We start from the raw sequence: 22,803 nt of genomic DNA, 5'->3' as shown, positions 1-22,803 counted from the left end.
GCCACCACCACCTCGAACACCCTTTTGGCGCCCCGCCCACTCGCGTCACGTGACACGGGCACGCCCGGGTCACGTGACTCAGCTCTCTCTCCAGTATCCCCGCCACGTGATTGTTTTCAGCAACGGTTCCTCAACCCTAAGGGCCCCGCCCCCAAATGTGTCCCCCCACCCCCCACCCGCATCCTCCACGTACCCTAGCCAACTTGGCTTCTGCTCTTAGAAAGCAGGCAACCAATACCCCTCTCCATTAACCCCTCAGGCGGGAAGCTCTATCCAACTCTGATCCGCCAGAGTGGGCAAGCGTGTATCGAGGGTGTAGTTGTGGGGTCCTAAACTGGGAGTTAAATGGTGCAAAGTCGATGAGGGGCACAGAATTGCTGGGCAAGATGTACAGGCCAGTGATCTTCAGCTTGAACTTTGTGAACAGAGGTAGGTTTCAGAACCACCCCCAGCCATCTTCTGCAGCTCTTCCAAAGCCTCCCTCCCAAGCAGGATAGTCAGTGAGGGCTATTAACACAAAAGAGCCCACTCTGCTTTATTTACAATGCGCAGGCTGTCTGCACAAACAGCTGGCCAATATCATTAAAAACAGGAGGTGAGTGAGAATGGTCACCTGCTTCCCTTCTTTCCTCTACCAGCCTCTCTGGTTGGTACTCCACCTCTAAGCAGCTATGCCCAAAAGGGGAAGTCCAAAATTAAAAATAAAACCAGTGTAGAATAAATGGGGAGCAAGAAAAGATGAGGGAAGGAAGTGCTATATTTACACTAGCGTTTTATAGACAACTGTCCCATTCCATCCCAATTCCAACCCTGGCCCAGAAAATGAGAGGTGGCAGGTCCAAGGAACAGAAATTAAGTGTCTAGGAACCCAGACAGCCTCCCACCCCCAACTGTAATGGGTCCCAGTTCAAATCCACAAGGTGGGAAGGAAGAGTAGAGTAAAAACTCATTTCCAAACCAGTCTCCCTTGGGAATTCCTGCCTTGAAGTGGGACAATATCCAAGCTTCAGGGGATAGGCCGAGGACCCTGAGGCTCAGTTCCCAAGTCATTGGAAGGTCCAGCTTTGACAATGATGTCAGGGCTCTCCAGATTTGGGAGGCCCCCCTAACCGCCGGGCCTCTGGCCGCAGTTCCTTGCACTTCTGGCAGTAAAAGAAGTCAGGGACATTTGTCTTCTTAATCTTAGCACAGGAGAGGTGGATCCATGTTCCACACAGGCTACACTCAATCATGGGCCTCCCGGCAAAGGGCTTTCGGCAGTAACACGTGATCAGATCCCATGAGTCATCACCTGGGGAAAAAATTGGTTTGGTGTTGTGTGAGCTGTTGCATCAACAACTGCTCCATACCCATCATCCCAGCTGTCCCCGGGCAGCCCCAAACTTCTCACCTGATTCTACCATGATGTCTTCATCCATGACCCGCATCTCGCCTTCACTGGAGCTGGCATCTCCATCTTGGCTTGTTTCAGTGCTGCCCACCTCTTTGCTTTCACTGTCAGTGGGAGGGGCTCCTTCAGGGTGCACTGTGGCAGGGGGCCTAGGAGCCTCAGGGGGTGTTGACAGCACTGGGGCTGGGGCATCACCCCCTACCATTGATACCATCTCTTCCTCCTCTTCCTCCTCCTCCTCTTCAGAGTCTGTATCACTGGGAGGTGCCCGAGGAGGCCCAGGAGGTGGGAGTCTATCCCCCCGTTCTGCCTTTTTCAACTTCCGCTTCTTGCTCTTTTTGATTCGAGACCTCTTTTCCCCATCCCCAGGGGTTGGACGAGGCCTCCGAAGCACCCCAAAGCCAGCCCCTGCTCCTGGCCCCAATTTTCGGTTCTTTCGGTCCTTCTTTCGAGGAGGCTGGGCAAGATCCCCCTGGGAAAGGGGCACTGGGGTGAGAGCAGCTGGGGGCCGGGAAGCATGTGTGAGGGATGAGGGGGACAGTGGAGATGCCATTTTGGGCCCATCTAGATCAAAGAGAGAGTCCTTGAGCTTCATCTTCTCAAGCAGGGTGGCACTGTCAGGGGCCTGCAGACGAGAGAAAGTGGACCTTGGGGGTCCTGCCTGGGTGGGACCTGCTTGACCGGCCCGTCTCTTGGATGACTTTGCTTTCTTAACAAAGGTCTGGATAGTTCTGAGATCTGAGGGGGCTGAGTCCCAGCCATCACTGTCTGCTGCACTCTCACCTCGCAATGGAGAGCTGGAGCCAGAGGCTGGCCAATCACTTTCCTTAAAAGGGAGATAAGAGCAGGGTCAAAAGGGGGCCTAGTGTCATTTCACTCAGTTCCTCTACAAACCCAGCTTAAAAACTAGAGAATCCCTGGCTGGTGTGGCTCAGTGGATTGAGTAGTGGCCTGTGAACCAAAGGGTCACTGGTTCGATTCTGTCAGAGCACATGCCTGGGTTGTGGGCCAAGTCCCCAATAGGAGGTGTGTGAGAAGCAATCACACACTGATGTTTCCCTCTCTCTCTCCCTCCCTTCCCCTCTCTCTAAAAATAAATTAATAAAAATCTTAAAAATTTATCCCACCCCAACTCCTACTAGCATCTCCTTTTAAGCACCTCCCATGTTACATCTGCCTTTAAGTTCTAGCCATCTCCCCAATTCCCACTGCCTTTGCAACACTGTATCTTCCTAACAAAAGCTGTTTCTCTACAGCACAGGTGGCAAACATCAAAGCCCACCACCTTGTTTTATCCCACCTCGCACCTTGTTTCTACCTGTGGCAACAGAGCTCTAGCTGAACTGTTAAAGAGTAGTTACATTTATACAGTCCTAAAATTACATTCCGCCCTTTGAAGGCAACTGTGATGCTAATGTGGCCTCTGGTGAAAATGAGTTTGACACCCCTGTTCTATAGCCTCATTGGTATCTTTCAGCTTTCTATAATTTACTCAAAGCACCTTCCATTAACAACTGCTCAAAATGATTCACTGCCGCTTAAGCCACCCATTTCTATTAATCCCACACCCAACCCAAATATTGGTGTTCCTACTAGGGTGTCTAATCACCCTAGTCTTACATGTAATTTTTGGTAGGCTCCTATAAATAAATACAATTCCATTTGCTCAATGGACCCTCCATAGTTCTAGGCAATCCACCCTCAAGTCAATTGACCTCTTGTTCCTACCTCTTTGCTAGGGGGGATGTAACCAGCATAGGCCAATACAAAACTGCAGAATTTGTTGAAATCCTCAATCGTTCTCCGCCGTTTCTCTGGTGGCTGAAAGGGACGACACTTTTATCACACGGAGTTTAAGGGGGTCATTTCCAAATGCATAATCCCAGAAATAAGGAACCTGGAAAGGTAGGAGGGAGAGCCAGAGGCTGGGGAGAAGAGGGTTGGACAATAATTCTAGGCTGCAAAGGTAAGGAGAACCTCACCTGAGTCTCTGGCTTAAGGGTCGGAGGTGGATCTGTGAAAGCAATAAAAGCCGAGTCAAGGCACTAGTAGAGTCTGGGTAAAAGTCTCCACCTCTAAACCTTGCAGATCCCAAGTAAACCGCCCCCCGCCCCGCCCGTGCTCTCTCAAGTCCCTCAGGCTTGGCCAGCAAGCCCCTGCGGCGCTGGGCCCGCCCCAGCTCCCGGCTCCAACCCTCGAGGGGCGGAGCATAGGCGCGGCGCCCTCTTGAGCCTCGATATAACGCTCCCCTCCCCCCCCACCAAAGGCCTAGCGCCCCGCCCCCCGCCCCCCCCCCCACGGTTTCTCTAGACTTGTCTACTCAAATCTCTCATCTCAGCGCCCCACCCCGTCATACCGCTCCTGGGATCGGGCTGTCGTCTGCCCCTACCCTTCATAGGCGCCCAGTACCCCGAGTTCCTGCCGAGCCGCACTCAACCGCCCTGATCCCTCCAAGACCGCACTTGCCGCCCGCTGGCCCCGCGGGTTCAGTATGACAACGCTGAGCCGTTCCCCGCCCTCCGGCCCCTTCTACTCGAGCACGAGGCTCGGCGCGCCCCTCACCCCCACCTTAAACACACACAGGCTCACACATCCAACGCCACTTTGCGTCCGGGACAGACCAGAGAGCTCTAACCCGGACGCGGCCCCACCTGCCCCCACATAGCACGGTCCCCACAATTTTACTGTCCCTCCGCCCCCATCCGGGGCTTTGGCCCCTCCCCGCCTCGAGCTTCTCAGGCTCCTCGCCGGGCCCCCGGACCCAGTGCGGAGCTCTCTCCGCCCCCCACCCTCCTCCCCGTACTCACCACCAAGTCACCCCCACCCACGTCCCAGTACTCACCACCAAGTCACTAGGCTACGGACCCCTTAAACTCTAGCCCCCCACCCAGCTACTCTCCCCATCCACAGTAACCCCCGCTGCTGCGGCCGCTGCCCCCTCACCCTCCGCAACTCCCAAGCTTGAACCCTCTCCGACCAACTCCCCCATTCCACCTCTCAACCCGCGGGTCTTAATTCCACCCCCCCCCCCCCCCCCCCCCCCCCCCCCAAAAAANCCCCCCACCCCGCCCCACCGCCCCTAAACTACCCAGCTCTCCTCGCTTCCCGGCCGGCTCTCTCCCCCCACAACTAACACCCGGTACAGGTTCCTTACCGCAGACAATACCCAGACTCCCTCTTCTCCCCACAACTATCTTCCCACTCCTCCCAACAATCACCGGGCCATCTCCAGCGGCAACTACCCGGAGCTCCGGCACCACCGCCACAAACTCCCCCACCTAGGCGAACTACCGGGCTCCTTACTCAGTCCTCTTCTACCGCCTCCTTCCTCAACAACTCTCCGGCCCCCAGCTTTCCCCAGCCACTCAGCTTTAGGGCCCGAGACAGCCGGAGGCCCTTTCGGCCCCTAACCCCCGAAGCTCCGGATTTTCAGCTCCCACTCCCCACCTCTGCCCTCCCCCGCCCAGCATCTGATCTCCAACTATCCCCAGCTCAGTCTCCCACTCCTCTTTCTCCAAGGTCTCTCAACTCGTCGTCGCTCTCCTACCTCCAGGGGCAGGCCCCCGAACCCCTCCCCACGCTCCCTCCCTGGGCTCCGGGCATCGACCTCCAAGTTTGCCAATTGATTCTTTGACCGCCCCCTTCCAGCTCAGCGCTCGGTGCCGGTCGAGAGATCGCTCACCTTCGGGACTGGGCTCCGCCATGGCTTCCAGCATCGCCCCCTCCCCTCCTCCCGGTCCGGCGGCCCCCTCCCCTGAGCCGGGAATCCCGGTGCCGCCTCTGGTGCTCGGTATTCCAGCTGCCTCCCCCCGCAGAGATGTCTACCTCGAGCCGGTTGTGACTCGAGTCCGCTAGCCACTGCCGCCACCTCCCTCTACCACTGCCTCCCGCACTCCCGGACCGAACCCCCTCCCCCCGCACCGACGGCCGCCTGCTCCCTCCTCCTCTCCACTCCCTCCCTCCCTCTCCTCCCTTCGCGGGCGCCGACGCGCAATGCATCAAGGGGCTTGTAGTCCGTCTGGGGACAACGGGAAGAGAACGGCATAAGCCTTGGGAACTTCAGTTCCCAGCAAGCCATGGACTAGCGCAAGCGCACAAAACCCCTCCCGCCCCCTGGGAGTGGCGGGGAGATTGGGAGCAGAGGGTAGAGCGGAAGAGCGCGCGCGGGCTCCTGGGGAATGTAGGCTGGGCAGGACTAAAAAGGACGGGGAAAGAAGGGATTAGAATTCACGGCCACCATACTGGCTCATTCTGCAGCTTTTCTCTCCCCCTCCCCTCCCCAGGGGACCGACCCACTTCCGGCCAGACAGGGAAGTGGTTGCTGGGAGATGAAGTTCTCGTGGTGATGGTAGATTCCCTCCTCCTAGCTTTCTACCCACCTTGGATTCCACTGCTACATGCCCGCCCAAAGTCTAGCCAAGTGACATACAACTGAAAATTAAGAACTTCTACCAGCTTCCACACATGAAGATCTTTTTCTTCATGCAAAAGGTTATAATGAATTGGGGTGTATTTATCTAAAGCAGGTAGTTTCAAACTTTCTCCAAAGGAACCCACAGTAAAGAAGTTATTCTTTATATGAGAACCCAAAGCACACATATTTACAACTTTAGTTTCAAGAATCAATACTCAGAGTATCCCTTGCCAAAGGACAGAATACTCTGATTCTCAGAGTATCACAACCAAAGGACCCCTTTTGTACACAAGGAAAAGTCCTACATCAACAGAATAAACCAAAATATATCACTACCCCTCCAACCTCATTTTTCCCCGCCAAAGCACCAAAAACCAGAAGGGGGAGAGTAGCAACACAAAGCAAAATCCAGTTCACTTGGTGGTTTCCTCTTTATTGATGTGCCTCCTACCTTCTCCGACAATTTCAGGCCCTCCCATCTACCCCCCAAAAAAGGTAGTGAAAGGAAAAGATTGTTGGGGTTGTGAGCCCCCTGGCAGTTAGAAAGGGAACAGAAACCAAAATGATCACTTGATGTGACAGAGATGGACAATCAAGTTTAAAGCAAAAAAGGATAAGGTGGTAAAGAAAGAGGAAGGAAGGAGAAAGAAGAGGTACTAGAAGCGATCTTCCCCATTGACCCTGTTGCTAAGAGGTTCTGGAGAAGAGCCTCAAACATTAGGAAGTGCAGGTCCTAAGAGAGGTCAAGAAAGGGGGGGCCACCTCTCTCTTTGTAGAATGGGACCCCCCACCACAGGCGCAGCAGCGTCACAGGCCATAGACACTTTCATCACTGTAGGCAATGTATAGAAAGAAGTCTTCTTCATGGTGTTCCTGGGGTGAAAGCAGAAAACAATGGTACTCAGGCATCTGGCCGTTAGTTACTTGACCCACCCACTGCCCAAACATAGTCTTCAAAAACCATTTTTTGAAGAACCCCAAAACCAGAGCCCTCACTTGTTCCTAGACACGGAAGCCTAACAAAATTACCTCTAGAACAGCCCTGGACAAAATAAAAAAGAAGAAAGAGATTGTTCTCTGCTGCCTTGGAATGAGAAGGGAACTAGAATTGAGGAGAATCCATTTCAAAACAGCTGCTCCAGCTTGCTGTTCTCCATTCTGTCTCCCACCACCCTGTCCAAACCCCCAACCCAGAACTACCCAGAAATTTTAAGGTCAAAGTAAAAATTGAAAACTAAGCTAGCCAGCTGGTCCAAGAACTGCTGACCTAAACTTCCTTCCACTCAAGTTCTTCCAACTCCCTCTCCAAAGCTTCCACTACTTCCCAGTCACCATACCTGGTATAGTTGACCCATCGTGGCACTGGTGGGTGGAATGACATTGTTGACAAAGAAAAACAAGGCATCCTCAGCTCGGAGATGAATTCGCTTCCGGATCAAGAAATAGAACTGACCAACTGCCAAAAATACAAAGTCTGATAAACTCAAAAATATCACAAATGCCCTCAAAAGAACAGCTGCTATTTGAAGCCTCCTCCCACAGGTAGCAAACCTGGGTATTGGGGTCAGGTGCCCACCTGTGAGATCAGAAGGCACCAGGTATTTCTTTTTGTCCAGGTCTCCTATCCGAGCTTTGGGAGCCTTTTCTACTATCACCTGATAAAGGAAAAATAAAAATTAGAAGACATTAGATATTACAGCCCCACAGCTGTAATACCTAATTCCACCTGTCAGGAATTCAAGCAACAATATACCTAGAACCCAAACCTACTCTAGATTCATTTCTCTGTCTCTGAACATGCTGTGTAGCCGAGTGGACATCCGGAACCCACTGACTCAACTTACCTAAACCTCCAGGACCCTGAATAGGGGGCATGATAATAAACAACTATCTTAAACAGACGGCAATGACTTGTATAGCCCAACTACAGCTTCAATCTCAAAAACCTAGCCAGCGGGGAGGAATGACCATGTGACATTCAGACTGTCAAATCCCTATAGCCTCCGACTTGAATCCCAAGGCCTATTCCTCCCATCTACACCTTCCTCACCTGCAACTACTACTACTATCCCTCCTTTCACCTCCAGTTCCAAAGACAACAGTTTCAGGATCGTTCCCAACCCCACCACGGCCGACAGCCTGATGCCTGTGCTGCCCACTCCAAACACAAGCCCAGGCTGTGGCGTCAGTGCCAGCTCCCCGCGCCCTCGGCCCTGGCTACCGTCCTCACCGGGACCCGGTCCGGATATTTCTTTCGGATCTTCTCGCCCTCAGAGCGGCGCTTCTCGAACGGATGCTCCTCTTTATACACGAACTTCATCCTCCCGGGAACCGGGCTGGACCGGACTGGACTGAGGGAACCAGGGTGGGGGGGGGGAGGCCGGGACAGGGGGCGGTGGCAGCGACGACGGTGGCGACGGCGCAGGCGGATTCAGCGGAGGGATCTCAGCACTTGCGCCACTTCCCTATTCGCCAACCCCGCCCCCGCCCATTAAGGGCCGTCTTGCTTGCTAGTTACGCTACCAGTGCAGCAGCCCTAACGCTGCTAACTTAGCACCACCTACCGACACCTCCCCCCACCCCGTCAGCGTAATCACTTTGGAATCTATTTGTGGGCTAAGCCGGCGACGTAGCAAAGGTAGTTGGTATTTCTACCGTGGAAAATAACCGAAAACCCATTTCCCAACCTTCCCCCCCAAAGGTGGAGATAAAAAGCAGCTAGGAGATAGTAATCATAGTTTGAGATTCGGCTCTCCAAAATTTTTTTGTACATAAGGAAGAGGAAAAGCTAAAATAATTACAAGGGCAGCTATTCACGAAGTGTGCTGGTAAGCTCAAGACGGCCGTTGACACCAAAACAAAGTAGTACCGAAGTGGAGAAGGTGGTTCGGAAATAAAGGGCAGAAACTAAATACAAGTTTGGAGAGACGCACAGAAAGCTTAGATTTCAGGAGAGCGGACCAATAGGGACTGACGGCTAGATCCGAAAGGTGGGAACTATATCAACGTGCGGAGGAACACTTTCACACTTGTACCAACAAAATCATGTGATCTGAAAGAGGGCGGAGCATCACGTGGCGGCTGCTAGGAAGTAGAGCCGGCTTTTGGGAGGAGGGTCCTGCGAGGTGAACCCCGCAGCTGCAGGAGCGAGAGCTGGAGGCTAGCAACCCAGGAAGAGTAAGGTTGGGGGCACTCGGTGGCTGGTGGAATAGCCCGTTTAGCTGGTCTAGTCAGCCCCCCTAACTGGCTTCTTTCCAGCTATATGCCTTTTCTGGCATCTAGGTTTCTCCTCCTTTCATATATGTGTCCTACGGCTCTGAACCTCAAATTCCCTCAGGCCACACATTTGTCCTTTCCCTCCCAGCCAGGATGCCCATCCTGTCAAAAGCATCCGATGCGGTCATTCACTACTCCATCCTTGCAAACCCATCACCGCCTATTCCCCTCTACCAAAAGCAGTCTCTCCCCTCTGCCCTTAATTTCCCAAAACCCCAGAGAAGGACCTGGGGCAGCGTTGGTTTCAAAGTTATAATGAATGGTTTAAAAGAGAGGAGGGGGAAAAAAACCAAACAGTAAACTGGTTACAGGTCTGAGGGAATCTAGGAAAGGAAAATATAGAGAAAAGTAAGGGGGTACAAGTTTGGGTGAAATCCAGTGGCCCAAATCCCAGCTTCCCACCCACAACCCAGCCCTTGGAGTGAAGAATTAGATCAGTTTTGTACAAGAGTTTTTTAAAAAATCAAATCACAACAAAGCTGACTTGGCTTCTCTCTGAGCCTCCCAGATTATTGAATGTCTGTCTCTCGCTCTGGCCAGTCCTCTCTCTTGACCACAGACAGGGTTTCAGCTCTCCTAGTCCTCCGCTCATGTCCCAGTCTGGGGTTTCCAGGGAGTGCGAACACGAAGTTAGAGAGAGGCTGCTTCACAGTCTGGCCCATGTGTCCATCCAGACTCCATATGGAGTGCAGGGCTCCCAGGGCAGAGGGGCGGGAGGGGCAGACCCTGCCCAGGCAGTCCTCACCATTGGACAGAGCATCAGACAGGCATCCTGAGGGCGCGCCCTCCCTTTCCCCCCCACCCCAACTCAGGTGGAGGGGAAGCAGCTGTCACCAGAGCCTATGTTGGTGAAGGTTTCGGCTCAGCACAGAGCGAACGTCAGCGGTGAACCTGGGATGACAATAACTTGCATTGGTAGAGTCCTTATAATTCATACCCCCACACTAGTGTCAGGCAGCCTCACTGGAGACGTGGGGCAGTCACCATTTTCACATGATGAGACTGAGGTTTAGTTGGCCCAAAACCCAAGCCAAGCGCTAAAAGTGGTCAGCTTTAGAATAAGACCTGGGTTCAAATGTTAAATGCTGAAGGGAAGAGAGATAAGTAAAACAGGACAAACTGTTATTCCCTCATAGGATTTCCCCACCACCTCCTTTCCTCTGAAATCTAAGTGTCTAGCTACCCTTACCTGAGGGCATCCAGCATGGGAAGCAGGTTAAGAAGGGCGGTGTCACTGGGGTCACTGAACCAGGACTTGATGGGGATGGCATTGTCTAGATTGAGTGAAAAATGCACTTGAGAAGAAACAAAGAATTCAAGAGGGATGGTGTTTTTTCTTTTATTTGGGAGTAGGGATCACTACTTTACAGGGGTGAGCAAAAGTAGGTTTAGTTATGAGTAGCATTCTTTTGACTTAATAAAGCTATTGTAATAATCGTAACCTGCATGTCTTTTTTTCATATGAACTATAAACCTACTTTTGCCTACCCCTATATGTTTCTCACCACCACGTACCCACCCAAGTCAAAATCTAAGCAAAAATCTTCCTGACTTACACTCCAAAATTAAATTAAATTGCAATCACCATTTCTCATACTAGTGTGAGGCTTCTAGTCAAATAGTGCCATTGTATTTCACCTGGCACTATGAAACGGACATGTGGGGGAGGGGGAAACATCTCACTTAAAGAGGAACAATACCATCCTGACTTACAGTAAAGCAAGATATCCCAGTTCCATGCCTTCAAGATACCTCCTCAGAACCACTTCCTCGCCCTGCCAGACTCACCACATTCCCCCATACCTGGATGGCTCCTGTAAGCCCCAGGGGAGTTATCCAGGATTACAATGCTGGAGAGGTCACTGTGGACCACAGAGAGGTCCTTGATGTAGCTGCCCAATTCCAAAGTGCAGTGCTGGAAGGCAGGGTGAGCTGGGTATCAAAAGGAGACTCATCCTCCGATTGATCCCCCAATCCTAACTACACCATGGGCAGCCAAATTCCAACAAAGGAGATCATGCAATATGCCTCCCTCATGTCCCCAGAAGGTCCCATTCCAGGACAATTGCTTCAAACTCAAATCCCTCCCTGGTGGCCTGCCTCCAGAGCTTTTCTCTTAGACCTGAATTCTAGCCCCTTACCTGTCTGTAGTATCTTCTCTTGAGAATGCTTCTGCTATTGTCCAGTTTATCTGCCACAGCAGAGCCATAAATCTCCATGCTTGCTGTGAACACTACCAGCTCATACCACTGGCTCACCTGAAGTAGACAGGGGAAGAAGGAGGTGACAGAAAAGGTGATCATTCATTTATTTTATTGTTTTTAAAGATTTTATGTATTTTTTAGAGAGAAGAGAAGGGAGGGAGAAAGGGAGAGAAACACTGGTGTGCGAAAAACATGCCCACAACCCAGGCATGTGACCTGACCAGGAATCAAACCAGTGACCTTTCGCTTTGTGGAGCGACACCCAACCCACTGAGCCACACCAGTCAGGGCTCATTTACACATACAATTCCCTTTCACTAGAACTCTAGCCTTGTCATTCAGGACACTTAGCAATTATCAAATGTCTCTGAGGACACAAAAATTCTGAACTCAAGTGTCTTAGGCACCATACACCCTTAAGATTCAGAGATGTAAGAACAAAAGAGCAGGAAGCCTGTGAAAGAATAGTTATACCAGCAAAGCAAATGAATCAAAACTACCAAAAGTCATTCTCCAACCATTCCACAACCTCCCTTCTCCAAAATTGCCCTTACCCATTTCTCCTCACCCCTTACTTCCTCAAACCTTCTAAATTCCCAAAACCCTAAAACCATTCCTTCATCACAGAGCTTCCTTTGGCTTCTGCAAACTCACCACTTCTAAGAAGAAATCCACATGGGGCCTCTTATGTACAAAAAACCGGACAGGATGTTTGTCTATTACCACCTGTAGAGGAACAAGGAAGGGCTGGGGGAAGTCCTCAGCACCACCGTACCTGAATGATACCCCCCACCTTCCCACTGCTTGCTTCCCTTCTTCAGGCTGACGCTGGTACCAGGGGATGGGGATGGGCATAATACATTCTGGGATTAGAAAAGGTCCAAATACGATAACAGACATAATGATTCCACCACTTTCCACCCCTACACACCTTGAGGATGAAGTCAGGAGGTGTTCCAGGTCGTACCGTGGGCCTCAGAACCCCATCATGATGGGAGTGAATAAGTGTCTCATCCAGATCCAGCACCAGAATCTTCCTCTTCACCTGGCCTAAACCACAACAGGAAGGAATAATACCAACCAACCTCCAGCCCAGACCTTGAAACCTACCTCACCTTAAAGATCTCCCCAGCCAGCACACTCACCTAGCCGATTCCGGGACACCGGAGATAACGGAAGGATATCATATCGAACAGTTTGGTACTGAATCACCTGAGAACAAGACAGGATTAGAACCCTTGCCAAGAAAATCTTCCCTAGTAACAACAGGTAGCACACATTGAACATTTACCATTTGTTGGGCACCATGAAGTGATGATTTAGGATTATGTCATTTATTTCTCAAGACGACAACAACAACAATAATAATAATAGTAATAATAATATGTTTTAAGAATAAAGAAACTGAAGCTTGGAGAAAATAAATACCTTGCCTAAGGCCACACAGCTAGTAATTATCTTATTTAGTTGTTTGTCCCAATTAGAATGAAAGCACGGCCCTGGCTGGTGTAGCTCAGTGGATTGAGCATGGGTGTGCAAACTAAGGGATCGTGGTTCGATTCCCAGTCAGGGCACATGCCTGGGTTGCAGGCCAGTTCCCAGCAGGGGACGCCTGAGAGGCAACCATACATCGATATTTCTATCCCTCTCTCCTTCCCTTCCCCTCTAAAGACAAATGAATAAAATCTTTAAAGAAAAAAAGAATGAAAGCACAGATTTTGTCTACATCACGGCTGTAATCCTAGAACACTGTAGCAGGGGTGGTCAGTTAATACTAGAATCGATAAAATGGTGGAGCCAGGATTGTATCCTGCAGTCTAATGCAAGAACCTACTATCTTCCTACACTGAACAAAGAAATGCACAGCTCTCCCCAACTCCAGTCCGAGGATTCTTTATGACAACTCCCATCAGCCTGAGAGTCCTTAGTGGACACAGAGTACGAGTCAAGGGAGGTCCTTGGATCCCTAGGCAGAAGAGAAGATGAGGGAATCCAGGGGTTGTCAGGTCAGCTATGTTCCTCTGGCTAGCGGCCACCAGGCCTATTTTAACCAGCCACCTGTCCATTTCTGTCTCTACGAGCCAAGTCACAAGTTGCAAAGAACCTCAGCCCTTTGAACAGCCTCCTGTTCCTGGTACCTAGGGCAAGGCAGAGGACACTGGAAAGCCCCACCCACCAAGCTGACTAATAGGGTGTGGAGAAGGCCAGAGTGCAGTAAGGGCTGTGAGAGGTGAAGATGGGACAAGGACATCACCAACTCAGCCTTCCAGTTTCTCCAAAGACTCCTATTTCTAACACTCAGATCTCTTCCATGCAAAGCCTGGCAATTCCCTCCTGTGCTCTTTTCTTTTAAGGCACAAACAGACAAATGCTCTTCAGTTCATTCATAGGCCTCACGAAAACTGGACTTCCCCTTGCAAACCAAAGAGCCCTCACCCCTCATCCCAAGGCATCTGCCCTTCTTTTCTCCCTGGGCCATGATGAGGGCAGCAATAGCTCGGGTATCCTGCCCTGCTATCTCAGGTTGCACATACTGGGCATGTAGGGACTGCTCCAAGCAACTGCCAGAAAGGGGGGTGGGGGAAGAGACCAGATTGGAAGGGAAGACAAGACAAAAGGCTGTGGGGTTAGTGCCACTCTAAGGAAAGCAACTAGTCTCTGGGTGGCTGAAGCACTGCTCCCTGCACCCAGAACAAAAACTGATGTTAGAGGAAGAAGGTGGGCTACTTAGAGCAAGCCCAGGCAAAGAGGTATGGCAGGGAACGTGAAGAAAACCCCAGGCGCTAGCTCTACACACATATCAGCATCTCTGACCCCAAATTCTTCTTGGCTTCTGACTCTTGTCTCAGAGAAAACAGCCCTGCTTACAACCATGACTACCCAGAACAATCCTCACTCTAACTCAGGAAGTGGAAGGAGTAGAATGGTAAACGAGACACTAAATGCAAGGCCAGGCCCATCTCCCCAAATCCGTAAGTCCACTAGCAGTACCACCCAGGGTTTTCTGGAAATTCCTTGACCTAGACAGCCCCTACCTGGTTTTATTCTCCCACGTTTTACTAAGGTATGCCAAAGAGTACAGACCAGCGAACCCCAGCTCACTTAATTCTCCCCAGTTATGATGAGAACACACGAACCCATTCATTACATGATGTTAACCTAAGGAGCTCTGACTTTGGGAAAAAGGTACAGGGGAAGAAACCCAGAGATACTTGTATACGTGCACAGTTTCCACGGCCCGCAGTACCCCTCACAATACTAAGGGTCTCAGCAGTGCCTTGCCCTGGGATTCAAGCCTGCAACTGACAAACATGGTCTCCTGAACAGAACACTCTAACTTTAATGTGCTCCTTTCCACAACTAAAGAAGCCCAAAATAGAAAAGCATCCAGGATCTCAATAAATCCAGACACACACACTATGAAGTAAGTTTTGTGGGCCTTTCTGGAGGAGTTCCCTTCATGCAAACCTCAGGCTTTCTTCTTCAAACCCAGGGCTTTTCCTAAAGTCCCATTCTTGTTTGTCACATATGCCCTCCCACCCACCTCCACTCTTGACACATAAGCCTGTCTCTCCCTTGTTATATGACCAAACACACACGGAGTTTCCCTAATAACAGGAGGGTCTTTCACAAGCCCACATCAACAGATCTGCTGCCATCAAACAGGTGTTGCCGGCCTCTCGGTTTCTTCAGCAGCAACTCCAGCTTTCTTGAGAGCGCCCCACCCACCATCCTAGCCCCCAAGAGTTGCCAAATCCTGTCTTTAAGTTCCCCGATCTCCGTTCTTCTACAAGGCTCTCCCTCCTCCCCTTCCCTCCACATACCTTGCTAAAGGTGCCCAAACTGTTTAAGAACATAAGCCGCCGCCAGGACCAGACAGAGGCCCGACACTTTCCGAAAACCCGTGAGCACCGCAGACAGAGGTCCCTACCACGACCAGCGCCCACCCATGCTCACCGTGCGGATCTGCCTCCGCAAAAGGTAAATGAAGAAGCTCCACAGCTTGGCGGCGAAGGCCACGAATGTGCGCAGCCCCAGCAGACACTGCGTCCGCATCATCCCGATGACCCCGGCACCGCCGGCCCCGGGGCCCCCGCGGCCCAGCTCCGCCAGCCCCCCGGGGGCAGCCCCCCGCCGCCGGGAGGGGGAACGGGGGCCCCGAATGGCAGGAGAGGCTGCAGAGAGGGGCACGGAGCGGGCGGCTCAGACAGCCACCCCTGGCGAGGGGAAAGCCCAGCGGAACCAGGAGCTAAGGGACAAGCGTGGGCAGCCCGCAGGGGCCCACATGAGCAGGGAGTGGCACCGACGGCTTCGCGGAGATTGCGGGCCGAGATAGATCGGAATAGGACGGGGTCCTCCGAGACCAGAAGGGAAGGGGATGGAGAGTTGGGGGAGGGGTAGTGGGGGAGGGGGCTAGGGAGAAAGAAGGGGGAGGGGAAGGAGGAAGCGGAGGGTGGCCCGCTGCGCAGGCGCGCTAGGGGGCTGCCCGCGGAAAAGGGGCGGGCGGGGGCCGCGGCGCGCGAAGGGCCGCGGTGGCGTACGGGCTGGCTGAGCAAGGGAGCGGGGAAGGAGGGGGAGGGGGAGCCTAGAAGCGCGGATGGATGAACCGGAGCGGCCTCCCCCTCCCCGAGGTCAGGGATGCCTTAGCCGCTGGGAAGTGGGGCTGCAGTTTCTGCAGCTGGATTTCCCACTCTGATAGGCGCCATTTTATCACCCGGAGGGCTCCCTCCTCCTTTCTTTCCCCCTCCTCTTCCCCTCTGACACTACTTCCGGCGGTGACGTGTATTCGCTTCACCGGGACTATGTTCGAGACTCGGTCTATGGGGGTGGGAATGAGGAAAGAAGAATGTACCCCGAACAAGACCGCAATACCGCGCGGGCGCGGAAGGTGGCGATGGGGCGGGACGTGTAGCGATTACAGGCCCCGCCTCTAGTGGGGTGAACTGGGCAGAGTGATGTCAGTTGGCGGACTGATGGGCTCGTGCAGCGGAGTTCGAGCGGATTGATGGGCTCGTGCAGCGGTCCCCCATTTACAACTGCTCCAACCGCTCTTCCCGCCCTCGTCACTGTAAAAATGTGGAGAGGGGTGTCGTCCGTACATCCGTATTTTTCTCCGTCAGGGCGTGGGAGAGGGTCCCTCCAAGGGAGCCACCTTGGGAACATTGAACTTACTCACTTCCCATTGCTGACTGCCAGGTTTTAGTGGTGGGAGGAATCATGAATGCCCCGCCCCTTCCCCCTGGAGGGGAGGGTCAGCATGACGTGACGTCATCAAAGGGCGTCGGAGAAAGGACTGGACGCAGGTTGGAGATGTTGGAGTCAGTTTTAGCTCCTGGCGGTTTGGTGCTGCTTCGGGGTGAGGGTCACAGGCCCGGGGGCTTTGGAGCCGGGCTTAAGGGCGGAAGCGAAGAGGAAGGACCAAGGGTCACTGGCCAGGGGCGCGGTCGCGACGGACTCATGAAGGTGGAAACCTCCATTCTCATGCTGTTTATCCGTCTCTCACTCTTCCCCAGATTCTGTGGAGTGGGAGGGCCGCAGTCTTTTGAAGGCGCTAATCAAGAAATCTGCGCTGTGGTGAGTAGCCCGCAGTGTCTTCCGGTCCTCCGCGGTACGGAAGCCTGGGCCCCCACTCTGACATTGTGCCTCATATGTCCCTCAGTGGAGAGAAGGTCCACATCCTGGGCTGTGAAGTGAGCGAGGAAGAGTTTCGCGAAGGTTTTGATTCCAGTACCAATAGCCAGTAAGTACAAATTGGAAGAAATTAATTGGATGTGCGATCTCTATTGCTAAGGGATGTCCCTTACAGCAACAAGCGAAGAACCTGGTATGTAGTATTAGTTACTTATTTATTGAGTAAATGGATATGGGCTGAAAGGGCATAGAATTAATAAGGGGAATTAGTAAGGGCAAGAATTAGTAAGAGGAATGTGGAGTGGTGAGTATCTGGAGAATCCAAAGCAGAGATTGTAGAGTGAGAGAGAAATAGAGGGTAAAGGCCAACAGTACAGTTTAACACTGGAAGCTATACTGGAGAAGAAAAATAAACATGTTCTGCCTCTGTGTTACTCAGAATCTAGTGAGTTTAATCCAGACATGGATTCCAGACTTGCATCATCGCTTAACTGCAAGCTCCTGAGGGACTTGTCCTACAGGCAGAGGGAACAGCATACACAAAATTAAGGAGATAGGGGAAGCCATACCTCTTAATAAAGGTGGAAGAGCTTACCGAAATCAGATTTAAAAAAATAAACCTGATAGTGAAAGGTCTGAAAAGGAGTTTAGATGTTATTGTAAAGCTAGTGGGGAGTCCTTTTGAAAATTTCGGAGGGGGCTAGTACCATCATTCCTGTTAGAAAGATTCAGTGACTGCAATGTTGAGAAGGGTCGACAGGGGCCTGGAGATAAGGACACCAGATGGGAAGTCTGTTGCAGTAATCCAGGTTCACTTGGGTATGTACTGAGCACCAGTTGTGAACCAGTGCTAAGCACTGGAGATACAGCCATGAATGAGGCAGCAGATATGATTCCTGTTCTAATGAATCTCAGAAAATAATAGTAGGAGGTGACAGAGGCCTGGCTTGAGGGAGTGGCAAAAGGGATGGGGAGTTTAGGACAAATGTAAGAGGGCTTTAGCAGGTAGACTTCCAGGGCTTACAGATGTGGGGTAAAGGAAAGTATCCAAATCTGGAGGTCCATGAACCCACCTATGTTGCCCGGTTAAGAAAGATTACTTCCACCCCGGCTGGTGTAGCTCAGTGGATTGAGCATGGGCCTGGGAACCACACAATCGAGGTTCGATTTCCAGTCAGGGCACATGCCTGGGGTGCAGGCCAGTCCCCAGCGGAGGACTCACTAGAAGCAACCATACATTATATTTCTCTCCTCTCCTTTTCTTCCCCTCTAAAGATAAATAAATAAAGTCTTTTAAAAAAAAAAAGAAAGACTATTTCCTAGTCAGGGTAGCTCTGTGGATTATAACAGTTCATATCTGTCTGTTGAACCCTAATTTTGTACCAGCCATTTTGAGAGCTGATGCTGTATGTCATATGATATCCACAAGGGAAGCAGAAGATAGAAAGGTGTGTAGGAACAAGTTCTGCCACCATGAAGCATTCCCAGGATTTCTAGCCCACACCAGGCTCCCTTTCCTGAATTGCTGTTTTATATATAGGTAGTACCACATAACTTAATGATTGACCTTTGCTAAGCTGTTCTACAGGCTGGACCATTTCTCATGTTCTTTCCTCTCTCTTTTTCCATTCAGAGAATGATACATTTTAGGCACCACTCAGGATATATTTGACAGTGATGATAGCTGACATATTTATCAAGTATTTAGTATATCTCAAGCACTGTGCTAAATGTCAAGAGTTTGTATCCCTCTTTTACAAATGAAGAAACTGAGTCTTAGATTAAGAAAGTTATCCATCAGGTGACCTTGGGCAATTAGCATACTCAAGCTTGGAGCTCAGGACTATCCAATGCCAAAGTCTATGCACTCCGTGACTACATTCTACTTCTCAGTTAGTATCTTTCAGTGGTATTCAAGAGATTAGTGAAAATTGAGCCACAGATACCAGAGAATGAACTTCAAGATTGAGGGTAAGTGACAATATTATGTTGTCTTCTATTTTTTCCCCTTGCAGGCTAGTTTACCATGACCTCTTCAGAGACCCTCTCAATTGGTCAAAGACTGGGGAAGCCCTTGCTGTGGGACCCCTGGGAGTCTTGAGAGCCATGTGCAGGAGGACAGGTCCCGGTCCTGTCACCATTGCTCTTGATTCACTTAGCTGGCTGCTGCTTCACCTTCCCTGCACCACACTCTGCCAGACACTGCATGCTCTGAGCCATCAGGACTCCCGCCCTGGTGAGACTCCTCCATTACTTCCCCTTATACATCTCCCCCTGCCAAGGAATGTGCCCCTTTCTACCCTAAGACAAAACATACCTTTATACTAGTTCTTGACTTCTCTGCAATGCTACCCAGCAATCACTTTTTTGTTTCCAAGTTTGTTTGCTTTTTTTTTTTTTAATCCTCACTGAGGATGAGTTTCTCAATTTGAGAGAGACCTGAGAGGGAAACATTGATCAGCTGCCTTCCACCCCAATTGGGGATTGAACATGCAACCCAGGTATGTGCTCTGACGTGGAATGAAACCCACAACCTTTTTGGTGTACAAGATGACACTCCAATCAACTGAGCTGCCTGCTAGGGTTCCAGATTCTTTTTTAGTCTTCTATTTTATTCATTCATTCAACAAACATTAACTTCATACAATGTGTCAGATATAATTTTGGATAATGGGAAAGTAAAGACTAACAATAGTCAGGTCCTTGTCTTCCAGGAGCTCAAAGTTTTATCAAGGATACAGACAAGTAAGCAAGCAATTACAAGATATTTTAATAAGAGCCATGATGATAAAAGAGCACACAAACTACCTGCAGGAGGGAACTGTCTCGGAGCAAGAGAAAAGCCCTGTAAATTTGGTCCAGCCCATGACACTAGGATTAGCCTCGAAGTAGAGGGTGGGGCAGAAAGTAGGTTTACTATTATGAGTGCATGAAACAAGAGTTTATTCTTGTATTATTTGTTGTCTTACTTTCCATAGGAACAACTATAAACCTACTTTGACCCAACCTGTTTACTATGGGTACTAACAAACATGGGCTTTGGAGTCAGATACCTAGCTTTGTGTTAAGGTATTTGATCTCTCTGCTTCAGTTTCCTTTGTAAAGGTGTGGAATTGCCACTTTTATAGTTCAGATACAGTCATGTCAGATATGAGCAACTTCATATGGTTCAGTCTACTAATACCTTTGAAGGATTGGAGTGTTATATGAAAGTGTTTAGTGCAGCGCCTGACACTCCAAATGCTGCCCCACCCAAAAGGGAAGGAATCAAAGGCACTGACTGGGGTTCTCAGCAAGTTCCAAAAACTATCTTACTCAGTACATAAGAGATAATGGGGACCAGATGATGAAAGTGTGAATTCATCCTGAAGGCCTGTGGATTGTAGTCAGAGTGGTGCCTTAATCAGATTTATGTTGTAATAAGAAAGTACACGAAAGGTGAGAGCCAAAAGAGGCTCAGAGCAGGGCATGAAACTGGGCAAAATAAGTTGGGAGTGTGGCAGAGCTGTGATGGAATGGGGGCCTGCCTCCTTTTTTCCCTCTTCACTATTTGATCCCAGGTCTCAACCCTGAATGATGTTTCCTATTTCCCTTTCTGACCTATATGTCTTGTCCCTCTGCAGGTGACAGCTCCCCAGTAGAACAGGTGCGTGTGCTGGGCCTGCTACATGGAGAGCTTCATGGTCCAGGCCCCATGGGAACATTGAGTGCCCTTGCTCACACTGAGGTGACCCTGAGCGGTACTGGGAGCCAGGCCTCAGCTCACATTCTCTATAGGAGGCCCCAACAGCGTCCAACACATGAGGTTAGAAGCACAGGAAATTGGGGTCACACAGGGGAAGAGCAGTAACAAAGCTGACATGATGGAGCACTTTGTGCTTTTATTATTTCATTATCTTCCCTTATTTAATCTTCACAGCTAACCTGTGAGATAGTTTTTCTTTTAAAGATTTTATTTTTAGAGAAGGGGAGAGATACAGCAATGTGTGTGCCTCTCGAGTTCTCCCTACTGGGCACCTGTCCTACAACCCAGGCATGTGCCCTGACTGGGAATCAAACCCACAGCCCTTTGGTTCACAGGCCGGCACTCAATCCACTGATCCACATCAGCCAGGGCCTGTGAAATAGTTTTCTTATCCTCGTTTTGCAGCGTGGGAAACTTAGACCCTGTGAGCTTAACCAGTGAAAGATACTGCCTTCTAGGAAATGGAAAAGAAGAAAAGACTAGGAATGGTTACTAGGAGGGAGAAGGAACAAGTCCATATGGAACAGAGAGGTTTGAAGGAGGGGTGAGAAGTAGAGAGCAAGAGCTGAAAGCAGCCTTTTACATAGCTGATTAGGACCAGAGGTGTTAGATGTATAGATCTCTCTGGTTTCTTCAGCAAGATGGAAAGAAGAACTTTACTACTCTCCTTTCTTCCCACCAGACTCATTGGTTCTCCATCCTGTCTGACTTCAGCCTGGATCTTCAGGGAGTGTCTCCCCTGAAGTCCCAGCTCCACCCAGATCCTCCTACACCCTTGGTATCTGAGTGCCGGGGCCGGAACAAAAGAATGGAGTTTGGGGTCTGGCGAGAATAAAACTGCACAGGTTGGGGGTGGGGTCAAAGATTACAGGAATGGGGCACAGTGGCAGCATCTTTTGTACCTACAGGTGGATCCCACTACTCACTTGACCTTTAACCTTCACCTGTCCAAGAAAGAGAAGGAAGCCAAAGATAGCCTAACCCTGCCCTTCCAGTTCAGCTCCGAAAAGTAAGATTGGGGCATATGTACCTGGGTCCTTGAATTGAGCCCAACATCTGGGCTTGAGAGGTGGGGCAACAACTAGTTATTGATTAACATATCAGACTTTATAGGGGTTGAAGTCCATCTTCAGAGCCAAGTCTGGGGAGTGGTTCTTTTTACCCACCTATAACCCAACAATGGCAAAGAGCCTTTGTCTCTTCTCTCCATTACAGCCTTGGGTCCCAGCTCCACAGTTGTCCCTAGAGTAATCTGGGTCTAGGCTGAACCAGACCAGACCCTCAGGAGATGTCCCAATCTCCAGGCAACGGTGCTAGGACAGGAAACTATTTGGGAAGGGCAAAGGCAGGTTAGTAAGGGCTTAGATGCTTGTTATTCTCTGCCCAGTGTGTGGGTGGATGAAACAAGACTGGCAGGATCTTTGCCCTCAAGCTGCTAAGAATAAGAACTTAAAGAGTATTATTAGGAGAGCAGTGTAAGAGTATCTATTCCAGTACCAAGTGGTACTTCAGTATTAACTAAACCAGGTCAGTGTAAGGGACTCAGACAGAGAAAACATGGAGGACAAAGAGGGAGTCATAGTCACTAGGTACAGGGTATTCAGACAGGGCCTGTTACCCACCCTTACCAGCACCAATTATTCTCTTATCTCCCAGACAGCAGGCTCTCCTGTGCCGTGGTCTCGGCCAGGCTACCAGCCGAATCTTCTACGAACCAGATGCTTACGATGACCTGGACCAAGAGGACCCGGATGACGACCTAGATATTTGACTGGCTATGACATTTGATTAGACTGGAGGCGGGTAGGGAAACCTTGGGCCCATAACCATCCTTCCATTGTTTGAGTTGGCCTTACCCTGTCCCTGTTCCATCTTTGTTTCCACCATCTCTGGAGGCTCTTCCCTATGACTCCCTAGCCGGAGAGTAGCATCCAGTCAGGAGAAAAAGGATGGGAGTAGAGAGGAAGGTGAGAGACTAGGAAATCTGCCCCTTGAACCTAATAAAGTGTTGTTGTTTTGTTTTCAGTTAAACAAAAAAAAAAGTGGAAGCTGTTTAAGCAAGAATTGGGAGTGGAAGGGACTGGAGGATGGGGAGCCACGCACCTGAGTGGGCCCAAATGATGAAACAGTGAAATAAGGGTGA

General features: G+C 50.6%; 4 protein-coding genes across 9 annotated transcripts; 1 reads left to right on the top strand and 3 right to left on the bottom strand.

The window, feature by feature from the left end:
* Positions 1-510: 510 nt before the first annotated feature.
* Positions 511-5,308, bottom strand: PHF23 (PHD finger protein 23). 2 transcript variants are annotated; one of them, XM_037028252.1, is made up of 5 exons: positions 5,073-5,308; positions 3,373-3,404; positions 3,119-3,211; positions 1,391-2,216; positions 511-1,291 (listed from the first exon to the last, which is right to left on the bottom strand). In XM_037028252.1, exons 1-5 carry the CDS (start codon positions 5,104-5,106, stop codon positions 1,077-1,079), a joined length of 1,200 nt encoding a protein of 399 aa, XP_036884147.1. In that variant the 5' UTR covers positions 5,107-5,308; the 3' UTR covers positions 511-1,076. The 2 variants fall into 2 exon arrangements, with proteins under 2 accessions (XP_036884147.1, XP_036884148.1); XM_037028253.1 differs by lacking the exon at positions 5,073-5,308 and adding an exon at positions 3,780-3,801.
* Positions 5,309-6,211: 903 nt separating this feature from the next.
* GABARAP (GABA type A receptor-associated protein) lies at positions 6,212-8,566 on the bottom strand. Its single transcript, XM_037028351.1, has 4 exons — positions 8,035-8,566; positions 7,381-7,459; positions 7,142-7,260; positions 6,212-6,677 (listed from the first exon to the last, which is right to left on the bottom strand). Exons 1-4 carry the CDS (start codon positions 8,122-8,124, stop codon positions 6,612-6,614), a joined length of 354 nt encoding a protein of 117 aa, XP_036884246.1. The 5' UTR covers positions 8,125-8,566; the 3' UTR covers positions 6,212-6,611.
* Positions 8,567-9,318: 752 nt separating this feature from the next.
* CTDNEP1 (CTD nuclear envelope phosphatase 1) lies at positions 9,319-16,028 on the bottom strand. 2 transcript variants are annotated; one of them, XM_037028348.1, is made up of 8 exons: positions 15,242-16,026; positions 12,430-12,496; positions 12,216-12,334; positions 11,939-12,010; positions 11,222-11,338; positions 10,884-10,995; positions 10,270-10,354; positions 9,319-9,971 (listed from the first exon to the last, which is right to left on the bottom strand). In XM_037028348.1, exons 1-8 carry the CDS (start codon positions 15,341-15,343, stop codon positions 9,911-9,913), a joined length of 735 nt encoding a protein of 244 aa, XP_036884243.1. In that variant the 5' UTR covers positions 15,344-16,026; the 3' UTR covers positions 9,319-9,910. The 2 variants fall into 2 exon arrangements, with proteins under 2 accessions (XP_036884243.1, XP_036884244.1); XM_037028349.1 differs by lacking the exon at positions 11,939-12,010 and having other exon boundaries at positions 15,242-16,028.
* On the top strand, positions 15,004-22,702 carry ELP5 (elongator acetyltransferase complex subunit 5). Of its 4 annotated transcripts, XM_037028342.1 has the most exons (8): positions 16,487-16,640; positions 16,798-16,858; positions 16,944-17,024; positions 18,931-19,151; positions 20,539-20,720; positions 21,343-21,438; positions 21,569-21,669; positions 22,317-22,702. In XM_037028342.1, the coding sequence occupies exons 1-8, from the start codon at positions 16,502-16,504 to the stop codon at positions 22,429-22,431; spliced, it is 996 nt and encodes a 331-aa protein (XP_036884237.1). In that variant the 5' UTR covers positions 16,487-16,501; the 3' UTR covers positions 22,432-22,702. The 4 variants fall into 4 exon arrangements, with proteins under 4 accessions (XP_036884239.1, XP_036884240.1, XP_036884237.1 ...); XM_037028344.1 differs by lacking the exon at positions 16,487-16,640 and adding an exon at positions 15,004-15,265 and having other exon boundaries at positions 16,798-17,024; XM_037028345.1 differs by lacking the exon at positions 16,487-16,640 and adding an exon at positions 16,294-16,387 and having other exon boundaries at positions 16,798-17,024.
* The last annotated feature ends 101 nt before the right edge of the window (positions 22,703-22,803 follow it).

Source organism: Sturnira hondurensis, unplaced genomic scaffold (assembly GCF_014824575.4).
Source record: "Sturnira hondurensis isolate 20B ecotype Veracruz unplaced genomic scaffold, ASM1482457v3 Scaffold0019835, whole genome shotgun sequence".
NCBI lineage: Eukaryota > Metazoa > Chordata > Mammalia > Chiroptera > Phyllostomidae > Sturnira > Sturnira hondurensis.
This window is presented reverse-complemented; position numbering and strand designations above follow the sequence as displayed.